Consider the following 13,618-nt stretch of genomic DNA (forward strand, 5'->3'; position numbering starts at 1 on the left):
TGAAATATCTTTGTTTCTCTTCGTTTTTTCCTCTTTTACACAAAGAAAGAGGAAAATGCCTCTTAGGATTGTTTTTGTGCAGGAAGGTGTCTACAATTCAGATGGAAACATGAACTCTGGAATATTCCATACTGCATCCTCCTCTGCGCCTAGGCCTTGTGCTATATGATTGGGCTCGAAAGTTACATTTAAGTCCCATGCAAAGATGACGTTGTGGGAGGCTGTATACAAGGATAATAATATGTACAGTGGGGCAATAATTCTCAATTCTTCCGGCCTACCGTGCTTCTATTATAGATGTTGATTAGCTTTGATTGCTGTCACCAACAACATAAGGCCGTCCCTGTACGGCGGACAAGCAGTACTACTTGTGCTGCTTGATCTATCGGCCGCCTTCGACACGGTCTCCCATCGGATCTTGCTCAAGAGACTTAAAGAAGTCTGAATCCGACGACTGGCCTTCCAGTGGATGGCGAGTTTTCTCTCCCTCCTTACTCAGACTATCAATCTAGGCCCCTCTCAATCAAAGGTCATGGGACTGACTAAGGGAGTACCTAAGGGCTCCTGTCTCAATCCCACTTTATTCAACATTTACGTTGCTCCCCTACCGGACTTACTTAGGATTCTGGTTTTTTTTTACCAATTTCATATGCTGATGATACTCAGCTCTTATTCTCATTCAAATAATTCATGCCTAATGCCCAATCTACGTTCTCGGAAGGTATGATAGCTATAGCTAGCTGGATGATGAGCAACTTCCTTCAGCTCAACGCAGGGAAGACCGAGATTATGCTGTTTGGAGACGCACCATTGCTGTGGTCACCAGATTGGTGGCAGGTGCAGCTGGGGGATCCTCTGGAGCCCAAGACTGTGGTCAAGATCCTCGGCATATGCCTGGACCAGGAATTGACCATGAAAGAGCACGCTGCAACCCATTCAGGCTCCTGTTTTCATGTACTTGGCTTGCTACAGAGAGTCTTTCCCCTCCTCCCCTTATCCACACGAAAAACTCTCATCCAGGCATTGGTACAAAGCCGCTTGCACTACTGTAATGCCCTTCTGGTCTCAGCTAATGAGTCCTCATTGAGCAGATTACAGGTGGTCCAAAACACGGCGGTGCGCCTCGCCTAGAACGCGCCCCCCCAGGACTGCCTCTCTTCCCCTCCTACAACAACTTCACTGGCTTCCGGTACGCAAATGAATCAAATTTAAAATGTGTTGTATTGTGCACAAGACCTTGAATGGCAAAGGCCCCAGCTATCTCGCAAGAAAATTCAACCACTACATACCTTCTATGTAATATCCATTTGCGGTAATGCCCTGATCACCTCCAATTCAGAAGACTCCTTAAAACTGCGCTATTTTACCATGTCTTCCCTCATGGCCTACTGCAGCACCGCCATAGCGCGGAGATGCCTCTTCGGGGATGATTCAGGCACTTTATAAAATAAATAAATTAGCAAGATGAAAGTCCTAGTGGATTGTGTTATGACAAGCCCATGCAGATCAGGGAAAGGAAGTTACAACTTTGTGATAAAACACTTCAGTGTAGTGTTCACACATATTAGTAAACCTATGAGGGTCTCCTAGCAGATGAGCTAATTCCAGAAATAAAAATACTTTTGCAGCCATTCCTATAAACATTTTCCGCTAGCCATGTCTCTTGAAAGAAGCACCCTGTGATCATCAATAAACTTCCCCCACTCAAGATCAAGTTTTGTCTTGATCCATGCCACATTCCAACTTAGCATTGATGTTGACATTTGCTGATTTACTTAAGATTCCGGGGGGGGGGGGGTAAAATTAGTGTGTGGACTAAAGTTAGGAGCAATGGCTGCAAGCTGTGAGATGTTCGTGCAAAATGTGAAGGAATGGCTAGACTTAGTCTGGGGGGCTGCGTGTGAGGCTCTCTCAGATTCAACCATAGCTATCTCTAGGGCCACGTCACATAGGTGTGGTAAAAATATTTGACACTCCTTCTCTAGGTGCCGATCCCCTGTCAGGTGTGTCAGCGCTTGCGGCCAATGTGCATTGTGCACGAGCGCTGGCACAAGTGACAGAATCAGCCCGACCGTTAAAAGGCCAGGTAATATCCGTAACCTGGATGTTATATACTGATAAAGAAATGACTGATTCATCTTCCTTAACAAAGGGATATTTGTCTCTCATTCTTATGAGAATGTTTCAGTATTGATTCCTGAACTTGAATAGCAGTTACGGGTCCAATCAGGAAGCACCAAATCCATATCGAGGCTACTCCTCTCCTGGTCCTCTCCTGGCAGTTGGCACTCTCCTTTTGCTATGTAAATTTAGGATGGATTTGTGCGCCGACAAGTACATCATGTCCAACTTTTTAAATGGACTGCACTCTGCCCAATGGGCTATTTACCCCTACTGTAGAGGTGAATTATACGTATTAGGAAGGGAGATTTAGGCCTGGGAAAACGTTTCTTTTGCCAGGTCAAATTGGCAGTTTAAAACTGCACACAGGCTGCAGTGGTAAGCCTGAGATGTGTTTTAAAGGGCTACTTAAGTGGGTGGCACAAACAGTACTGCAGGCCCACTAGTAGCATTTAATTTACAGGCCCTGGGTAGATTAAGTACCACTTAACTAGGGATTTAAAAGTAGATTAAATGTGCCAATTGGGTGTAAGCCAATTGTACCATGATTGAAGGAGTGAGCACAAGCATTTTAACACTGGTTAACAGCGGCAAAGTGTGCAGAGTCCAGAAGCCAACAAAAACTAATTTGAGCAAACAGGAGGTGACAAAACGATATGTCTTAGGCTTTCTAGTCTAAGACATATTTTGCAGCATAATTTAGACAACCTCAATGCGTAATTTGGTCCTCCATGTCATATAATCGTAGTAGCCCCTACAACGATAAGGCTTTGCAGAGTAGTTTGTGGGATGTCATTATGTTGATAAAACCCATATTGCACAGTAAAATATAAACTATTTTCTGTATTACACACTTCACTATGTGGCCCTTTGTAGCACTGCACTTTGGGCAGGAACGTATCCAAACATAACATATGGTAAACATACAGGTATGCAGAGCGTAAAGAGCATATTTGAGTTGGAGAGGGGTTATGGCTCACTACAGATGATGTCACAAGTGAGTCATGTTGCCCCTTCCCTCGCTGAAAAGTGGTAATAAATAGCATATTTTTCTAGGTGCATCTGCACATATGGTTTATGCATGTCATTGTTTCATGTGTATTTGTTTTAACAAATATATTTAACCAAAATCAGGATGTAAGGGATTAAATGTGTGCAACAAGGTAAAATCATACACAAGAGATATCATAACTATTATCAAAGTTGTTTTCCTGTGTAAAGTAATTGTGACATGCAATCTGTGAGGCAATAACAACTGTTTTCTTTAATCACTTTTTGCCTACACTGTAGTACTAATCTCGAATGTGAACTTTGCACTGTAGTATTAATGTACCAATGTGTGCTTATTAGTGCAATTTCTCTTAATACTGTGTTATCAAGCCACATTTATTTTCAGTGTTGTAGCATAAATGTATATATATGCAATTGAAAAATGTGTGAGAACAGCACTCATTGGACTGCTTCGATAAAATGTTACGTGATTTGTTAGCGCAATTCATCCTATTCATATGAAGTACTTTCTTTCACAGCAAGTAAAGGAAAGAAAAGTGTGCCATATCCGTCCGTTTTGGAATATGCATCTTCCAACCTTACAACTGCTAAAACAGGCAAGAATATTTTATTATAATCATGTGATCTTTCGCATAAACATTGGTACTTAGTAAGATTTTGGGGGTAGACGTATCAAAGGGTTTTACCCATTCTGTGTCTATGGGAAAATGTGTTAGTACATATATGATTGTTTTCAATAGTACATTATTAAAAAATTAAGGAACATGGCCGCCCCTCCCTTGCATTACTCTGTATGGTATGGAGATTAACAGATGCAATATGGTCAGTGGATAATTTATATTAGAGCTAAGAAACCTAGGTACTGCCACTGGCTTAACCATGTGACCAAAAATCATCTGATTCTGGGCATACAACTTAATCTGCTAATGCCTGAAATTGTAAAAATCTGTGTTTGGGAGCACGTTTCACATATATCTTTGTACTCCTTCCTACTATGCAGAGAAACATATGCAGGAACAGATCCCATGGTCCTAATTTTCAAAATTAACATCTACAGAGCTTCACCCTGGCAATAAAATGTAGTACTAAGGAAAGTTGCTTGGTAAAGTAGGTACTAATTTTCAACGGCTGGGGCAAAACAGGGGTGTTATCGGGTGACCATTCATTGTGCATAAAACACGGACAAAGATGTAAGTTTTCGGTATTCACAAACATGTGCATGACATTTCCCATCATGGAAATACATAGAACTATACTGCAAAAGAGAATAGTGTGTGTGTTCCTGGGGGGTAATGGGCAATAAACACAGCTACAATTTTGTTTCAGAAAGAAAAGGGAAATCTGCTTTGTGTGGATAAAAACACACACGAAAGACAAATATAAAAGTATGAGGGGCATATTCTCAAGGATCTATCGCCGAGCTATCATCACTTCAGTGCAGCCAAAGTCGCGCTAAATTTATCTCCCCATTCACAAGCTGGTGAAAACAGCCGATATCACCAGTTTACCAGTGATAGCAGCCGCAAAAAACATTGCCACAGATGACCCTTGACAACTATCGCTAATGAGATACAGCGTAGGCGTTCCCGAGCAAAAAGCCGCAACAACACCACACCTCTTCATTCTCAACGACCAGCCACATTGGCGATAAGAACACAAAACTTGGGATAAGGCGCATTCGTTGCAGGAAATTAACACGTACTCCGACTTGGTGTAAAAAAGTCGGACGACAACCGGCACCAGACAAGGGAGCCCAGACCACAGCCACACCTGAAGACCAACAGATGCCATGGAGCCACTGATCATGCAGCACGAAGCCCCAACAGGGCCACAACACCCACCGCCACCACACCCAGGACCGCCACCCCGGTATCCCCCCACCCCCGATCCACCACAGAGGCAGCGCAGACCAAGACAACGGACCTCCAGGAAATGCACCAACCTCACAGACCCAACACCAGAGAATGTCATTGCCCACTACAGGCTCAAAAGGACAACCATCCTACGCATCCTGACCACCATTGCCCACAGGCTGATGGTACCAACACAGCGGACAACCAACATCCCTCCACAGATAAAGCTGCTGGCTGTGCTGCACATGTTGGCCTCTGGTACCTTCCAACCAACAACTGCCAGAGTCAGAGGAGTTTCACAGCCAGCACAATCCAAGTTCATCACAACTGTCTCGGATGCCATCATCAGCTTGGTACCCCAGTACCCATACTCCCCCCACACTGCGCATGAACAGCTGGAGACCAAGCAAGGCTTCAACGCCACAGCTGGCTTTCCGCACGTGTCAGGGGGCAATCGGCTGCACACATGTCCTACTTGTGCACCCTGGTGACACTGCACACAATTACCTCAACAGAAAGCACACACATTCCATCAATGTGCATGCAACAGTGGACCACCTGGGAATCGCCACCAACGTCGTCGCCAACTACCCAGGCAGTGTGCATAATTCCTACCCCTACCCACAGTCCATCATCAACCAGCGCTAACAGGAAGGCATCTGCGGAAATGCACTGCTCATTGGCAAATAAAAAATAAACACACCACACCCCCCCCAACTCCACAATCATGCAAATCACAACTCTGGGAATGCACACGTCACAGACTCACATTCAACATGCCAAACAACATGCCCATCACCAGACACAAAAGCACAACTTACTGCGGCAACCTGGGCTAGCCATGTACATGAGCCATCAACGGCATGGCACCTCAGCCAAACAATAGCAGAATGTGGGGAGAGGTAGGAACCAGGCATGGGCGACAGAGGCAAGTGACCCATGAAGGACAAGGTACACAATGCCAAGTGTGGCGGAGATATGCTGGACAGACTGCAGTATGCAGACCACAGACAAATCTGTTTCCACATACACTGCTGGTGTATGGAGTGGACGCAACCATGTCACCCGAGCCAGTGGGGAAGATCTCGGAAATGCAGCTTGTGACGTCTCCCCCTGTAAGCGTGTGCAGAGTGGGCTGGCCTGGCGTATGCCAGGCCAGCGTAGGGGTGTGAATAAAAAGCACGTAGCTCTGGGCGTGGTTCTCTTCTGGAATGCCCAACGGCTCTGCCAGGGTGGCGCCTCCCAGCCCGCCACGAGGCCGATGCCTCGCCGTGAGCAGTGTTGCCTGTGAACATGTGCACCTGCTGCACGCCGGGCCACCGGTCCCCGACCCGCCATGCCCGCCTCCGGGCAGCCAGGCCTCACTGCTCACCTGCCGACACCTGTGTCAAGGAGGGCCCACCATGTGCCAGTGCAAGCCCCAAGCCCGAGGCCCGTCAGCTTAGCAGCCTCTTCAGACCATCACGGCCTCTGTGACACAGGCCCGCACTACTTCTTTCTCATTTACATACTCCACCGGCCTACACAGCTGCCAGGTCGGTCACACATTTGGAACTGAGTTCTGATCTGTGTATGGCAGAGTTCATATCATAGAACGCCTGGAGAGGAGTAAGAGGAAGACATGGTGCAGTCCGGAGGAAATAGGATCCTCGTTACAGAGGTGATCGACCACTGCCAACTACTGCTCTGGTGTCACTAACTCTGTGCATCGCGAGCCAACGACACGTGGCTGTGGGCCCCTGCCGACCTCTGCCTCGGGCCTACACTGCGGTCGAGTGAGTCACACATTGGGAACTCCATCTTGATTTATTTATGGCAGTTTATATATCATTGTACTGGCCTCATTGCAGACTGCATACCCCTTCAGCTCCGGTGCCACTAATTCTGTTCCCCGTGAGCCATGGACACTTTCTGGTTGAACTTTGGTGGCGACTGAGTCTATGGACTGGGGGTTGTCTACATCATCATGTGGGTGATACTGTTTTTCAGGCGAAAACGAGGCCGTAGCATTCCACTCCTCAATTTGCCGCTTCCGGATGGCTTCTACCCTCTGCATCATGCCCTGGCGGACACCTTCCACTCTTACCCGCAACCCTCCACCACATTCACCTCGGACATCGATGAGGATGCACTCAGCTCACGAGGCCCATCTCACTGCATCGCAAGTCACCGTCCAGTGGCGGTGTGCCTGTGCCAGCTGCAGTGCATCCAGGGCCACTAACTCTGTGCAGCTCAGGTCAGGGACCTTCTCCGGTGAGAAATTGGATGGCCTCTGAGACGATGGCCTTGGGGTCCCCAACGCCATGTGCTTGTGGCCCAGCGCTGTCTGTTGCCTCCGGACTCAAATGCGGTCCACCAGGGCTCACACATCAAACCGAGGAGGCACACACCACCACTGCCAGGACCACCTCCAAACGCCAATTGTCAGAGTCGAAACAGCCATACTGGCAGACTAACGGAGTAGCTCACACCTGTCCTGGATGCCATCATCTGCCTGATACCCTGCTCAGCACTCCAGGTGCCACTGACTCTTGGGCCATTTCTGAATGAGTTGTGTGCTGTGGTGAGCTCACGCAGCAATGTCACCTCAGGCAGTGTGGGAGACCTGGGACGATGATGAGGAAGATGATGCATGTGTAACACACCCCACTGCAGCTGCATCAGAAATAACCCAAAGGAACACAATCCTCGACAATTTTTTCACATGAGCACGCTGCTCTCTAGTGCCCCAACCTCAGTGCACTGAAACTCACAGACACTTCTGTTTGCCGATTGGGTGACCTCTGTACTTGCTCCGGATACCACCATGATGCTCCTCAGTTGTCTCTGTTATGCTGGTGTTTTCTGATTCCATTTTAATGGTGTTCACTGTTCAAGTTGTTGCCAGCACTAACCACTCCGTGTGGGCTGGCTTACACCCATCCAGCACAGGCATCACTGTACATGTGACCCTGCCAATAAAGGGGCCGGGCGCATGTGCCCATAGCCAGTTCCACGAACTATCTGTGTGTGTCCGTCTGGTCATGATGTATGCATGAGGGCCCCGGGGCCTCCAACATTACATTGTGCTGTGTACATCAGACGCAAACATGTCACTGCTGGCAGTGGGTAAGACCTGGGACATGTAGCTTTGTCGTCAGCCACTCAATGCGTGATAGGAGTGGACTGGGCCATCATACGTAGGTCCAGCGTGGGGGTGTGAATGATGATTCAGGGGCTCTGGACGTGGCTCATTGCAGGAAATGTGCATATGCATCTGTCTTTGTCGAGGTGTGGGTCTCCTTTGTGGGGTGTAGGTGGTCCATGATGGGACTTGAACACCCCCGTATGTGATCTAGTTTGGCTTCCATGAGCTCTGACCCCACCCGTACCTGTTCAGCCACCTCCTTTTGGCATTCTGAGACCTGGCATTGGAATGCGATGTGTGCCTAGGTGAAGTGTTGGGAGCCAGCTGTGGTGGCGGGTTCTTCCTGCTGTGTGGTATGAGCAGGGGCTGGGGTCTCCTCTGTGTGGCTTGGCTGCCCTGCTTCTGGGGGTGGGTTGCCTAAGATGTCCATTGGGACTGTTTGGGATGGTGCTGTATTTTTGTTGCGGGACAGTGGACATTTGGACTATATGACGGTTATGTGGTTGTACACGTGCATTTCCATCTCACAGTTTCCTGCTATGTTAGATGTGATTGGCCGGTTTCTGCGCATGAGCTGACCCAGTTGTGTCCTCTGTTCTGCAGTGTCGGTGTTGCACTTTGTGCCACATTGTCGTCGGATGTGCTGTTATTGCTATGTGTGTGTGCTGCAGTGTGCCACAGGGATCAGAAATATGATCCAGGGTCATTGTGGGTGTGCAGTATGCTATTCATCTTTGTGCATGTGTGACATTGTGCCCATCTCCCCCGTCCCCCCCAGGCCCTGGTCGTTACTCACCCTGTTGATGTTGTGTCAGGTCCTGTCGAGCTGTGTCCGGACTCCCAACTCCTTGCGCCGTCTCCACCCTGATGTCTGTGGCGTCCGTTTCTTTCGGCTCCTCCTGTGCTGCAGGACTCCTATATCCTGTTTCCGTTGCTGCCTTTCTGTTGGCAGCGGGTTTGTGCTTGGTTTGGCTTTTCACGTCATGCCAGTGCCTCTTGTCCTCCTCCATAGACTTCCTCGACACTCCGACTGCATTCAAGTTTGTCATTTTGACGTTCAGTGGGTGGTGGTGTTCTGTCACCTCCGTGACGCTGATCTGGTTTTCCTGCAGACTGCACCCCGTCTGCCTCTTCCTCTTCTCCTTGGCTTTCCCCGACCACGAGGTTCCTTGTTGGTGGTCTGTGGGGCTTGTGGGGCTCACGTTGGCCTCTGCACCCGGTCCAGGTGCATCCATGGTGCTGTGCAGTTTCTTTTTTCTCCTTTTTTTTCTCTGCTTTTATAGGTAATTTTCTCGTATGACGCGTGGGAATTGCAGGCCTGTCGCTGGTTTTTGCTGATTTTTGTATCTCTATTAGCCTCATCGCAGCTTTTTTTGCGTTTGTGTTTCGCATTTTTGCGGCGTCACGCTGTCTTTATCGCGGACATTTGACACGTTATCGTGTGCCTATCGCATGGTACCGCCGGCTTATGAATACCATGTTACCACGGTGTTATTTTCCCATAATAGACTGCGATGTGAAGAGTTGCGGTAAGCTAATTTTGTGATGAATATCACACGTTTTTGAGAATATCCCCCCGAGTGTTCAAGAATAGAACAAAATGAATATGTCTTTTACAATCAATTACCTGTTGAAAAATATTAGCAGTCAGAAAAGAGATCGAAACAAGAATGCTGAAACTGGCCAAAAAATCATGGAAGATTTTGAGAAAATTAGTAGTTGATTGGATGTTGCAGGTGTTTAATTTACCAAACGTATTAGGTATACTTTTTTAAAATACGTAAAAGATTGGGCATCTAATTAGATGCTTATAATTCGAACCAGTTTCTAGCAAGTACATCGTAGCCTAGTAAAAATCCAATATCAGATCAGTCTGTTGTACAATCAGAGCTCTTCATAAACAAATTCACACCTATCTGTGAGCTGTAATTGTTCGTCCTCGCGAGACCTCAGTCCTCTGAGGACATGTGTGCCGATATTCTGCTAAACCAATAATGGAATGTGATCTTTATAGCATTCATGAATCTTCTTCAGGATCATAGGTGAGGGGACATAACAAGGGTGTAAGAAAGTAAACACATTCAAAATGCCCTCTAGAAAATAAATAATGCTAGAAGTACGGGCTCGCTGCAAGCAGTAGTGATTTACCTCGTTCTTGAGGTTTACGTTTTGAAAAAGCTTATAAGAACTGCACACTTTTTCCTCATGTCCTTACAGAGCAGTGATGGCTGATATCTGGGGGCAGATTTGCCAACTTTTGGCACAACACAGTGCAGCAAACAAAGGGGCTTATTTATTAGCCTCCTGCACTGCCAGAGCATCACTTTTTGTGACACCCCGGCGGCGCAGATTAAGAAATGTTTTCTATGCAGCCACGCAAAGCCACTATGCGTGCCTTTGGATGGTCTCATAGGTATGGAGAAGGCCAGTCAGTGCAAAGCACTGCGTTGCACTTGGGAGGTGTTCCATGGAATTTCAGTGGGTTTTCTCATGCAGCACCCATGGATTTTGACGCTGCCCCAGATTTACAAGACCATGTAAACTTGGGGTAGCGCTGAATCATTATGCCTTTCGAGGTGAGGCATAACAAAAAAGAGGAAGGCACCTCTAAAGATTGTTTCAGTGCAGAAGGTGCCCCTTCCTGCACCAAAAGCTATCCTGTCGACAACACACGCACCCTTCTACCATGGTACAAGGGTGCCTGCATTGGTGCTAGACAACAGAAACGGTGCCAGCACAGACAGAAAGGACAGGAATGCACCTTAATGCATAAATGCGGTGCATTCCTGCTCTTTCACTTTGGCATAGGGCAGCGCAACAAGATGACTTGCTGCGCTGCCCTACACCAAATCCCTGTAATTAAGGGTCAAAGCAGCTTATTTACAAACTCTCTGTGGTGCCGGAGCATCACCTTTTGTGATGCTCTGACGGTGTAGACTACAAAATCATATCTATGAGGCCACGCCTCATAGATATGGAAAGCACTGCATTGCCTTACTCTGCGCTTGGGAGGCATTCTATAGGAGGTGCGGTGGGTTTTCACACGCAATAACCATGGATTTAGACTCTGCCCCAGATTTACAAGATCATGTAAAACCTGGGAAAGCACCAAAACCTTATGCGTGTCGAGGTGAAGTGTAATGATTAGACATTTCTTTATTTCTTCTTTCTATGTGTGCTGCATTCAGCAGCTCACATAGAAAGAAGGAAATGCCTCTTAGGATTGTTTCTGTGCAGGAAGGTGCTCCTTCCTGCCAAAAGCAATCCTGCTGACAACACAGGCACCCTTGCACCATTGTGCAAGGGTGCCTGAATTGGCGCTAGGCCGCCGAAACAGCGCCAGCGCAGGGAGAAAGGACAGGAATGCACCATGTTGCATAAATATGGTGAATTCCTGCCCTTTCACTTTGGCTTAGGGGAGTGCAGCAAGATGATTTACTGCGCTGCCCAATGCCAAATCCCCATTAATCAAGGCCAAAGTAGCTGTGCTGCAGTGCGCCAAAAGGGAGAGAGATAAACAGTGAAGGAGAGTAGGATCTGCACATATGTTGCCCCCACCTTTTTACTGATGTTAACACTGGTTTCTGGCTATAGTCTGGCTGGGTACCTACTTATCAGGGCCCCAGTCTCTCTGTTCTCTCTAAACTACTTGGTGTGCATATTAAATGCACTAGTGATTGGATACGGTGGTACCTTATGAGCCCTTAGTATATGGTACCTTAGGTACCAAGGGCATAGGTACTTCACAGGCCTACCAGGGGCTGAAGCATGTATTATGCCACCCCTGGGAAGCAGACTAAATCTGACACCACAGGCCTGCTACTGCAGTCTGGGTGAGGTAGTGTTAGCACTCCTCACTGAGGTATAGGTTCCCTATATCTCACCATACACACACATATAAACCTATCAGTCATCCCTAAGGCAGGCCCTATCAGTCCTGAGGGCAGGGTGTTTGGTTTACAATGTGAGGGGGTGCCTCTGCATGAGCAGGGTCCCTCTGCAGCTGGCAGAGTCTATTCTCTGTGGTTGTTTGTGGATGCGGTTAAACCATATACTCTTAAGTGCATTATAACCTACAGGTAAATGCTAACTTTGGAATGACTGCATCAAAACATGTCGTGTTTGGTGTCAAACATCTTGGAATCATACCCCCACACCAGTAACTGGTGTGGGAGTATGATCCCACCCTACTAGAGGGGAAGACATGTACCTACTGTGGAAACACGGTAGAAATCTGAAAGAGCCCTTGCATCGCAAAATGGATGCCACCAGCACAGACACTGGGCTGCCCTCCTGCTGCTGACTGAAACTCTCAGTGGAGGAGGCCCAACAATAGGCATCCTGTCACAGGGAGGTATAACCACCTTCCAGACAGGATTTAGTGTATTGGGGCTGGGTGGGTGCACTCCTAGAGTGCTTTGTAGTCCTGCACTGGGGGAGCAGTAGGCTCCTCTGTGCATATGCCAGCTCAAACCGGTTCAGGGGCTACCTGTCCCTGCTCTGGCACGAAACTGGACAAAGGGAAGTGGGTGTAACCACCCACTCCCCTGACCCTCCCATAGGAGGGGTCATATTTATTGTTATTTATTTATTTTCTTAGAACTTATAATGCGCAACAGCTACCCGCAGTGGGTTTCCCGGGGCCAGGGATAGACTCAAGAAGAAAAGAGAACACAATCCTTTATCAAAAACCAACTAAAGCAGCAAATAAGGCTATAAAAAAAGCAGAGTCTTCAGTTTTTATCGGAAACCAAACAAGTTGGCTTCCTATTTAAGGACAATAGGCAATGTGTTCCAAAATTTGGGGCCTAAATGGGAGAAGGACCGACCACCCATTTTTACAAGTTTGAATCTTGGGACAACAAAATCGCCATTTGCCGAGGATCGCAACATGCGGTTGGGTTTGTAGGTTTGGGCAAGACTCTTTAGATATTTTGGGGCCACACCTTGTTTAATCTTGAAAAGATAACAAAGGGCCTTACATTTTATGCGGCTTGGGATTCTCAACCAATGCAAATCGCGGAGAGCCTGTGCAGCCGAGGATCTCCGTGGTAGATTACAGAGAAGTCGTGCCGCCGAGTTTTGCATAGAGCTAGTCCCTCCCTTCCTTTAGTATAAGATAGGGAAACCTTGCCATTGCAAATCATATATCCCTGGACGACGCTCTACAAGAAGAATCCTGACCCTTCGACGTTCCACTACCTTTGGAAGACTGAAGAATCTCCCTTGGAGTCAAGGAGTGACACCCCTGCTTGGCAGTCACCAAAAACTTGAATCAACTTTCACAAACTTTCCCACTCCTGCTAGAGTCCGAAGTCCCTGCAGCCCCAGAAGTAGATTTCCTGACTTCTTGACAGCCATTGTGAGTCCCCAGCAAAGCTGAGGCGAGTGGACCCCACAAGTGACGAGGAACAGCAATACCCGGGTACCGTGCACTATTGTCAAGTGCAACCCCTTCACGACGTTCTATGAACTTGTGCATTGGACCATGTGTGGCCTAAGCCTC

General features: G+C 47.6%; 1 protein-coding gene across 1 annotated transcript in view; it reads left to right on the plus strand.

The window, feature by feature from the left end:
- Positions 1-13,618, plus strand: part of VIT (vitrin) — a 1,751,009-nt gene that overhangs the window by 794,294 nt on the left and 943,097 nt on the right. The window contains exon 7 of the mRNA XM_085611942.1: positions 3,651-3,728. Coding sequence (XP_085468068.1) covers positions 3,651-3,728 — 78 coding nt within the window. The remainder of the gene's footprint in view (positions 1-3,650; positions 3,729-13,618) is intronic.

The sequence above is a fragment of the Triturus cristatus genome, chromosome 6 (assembly GCF_964204655.1).
Source record: "Triturus cristatus chromosome 6, aTriCri1.1, whole genome shotgun sequence".
Classification (NCBI taxonomy): domain Eukaryota; kingdom Metazoa; phylum Chordata; class Amphibia; order Caudata; family Salamandridae; genus Triturus; species Triturus cristatus.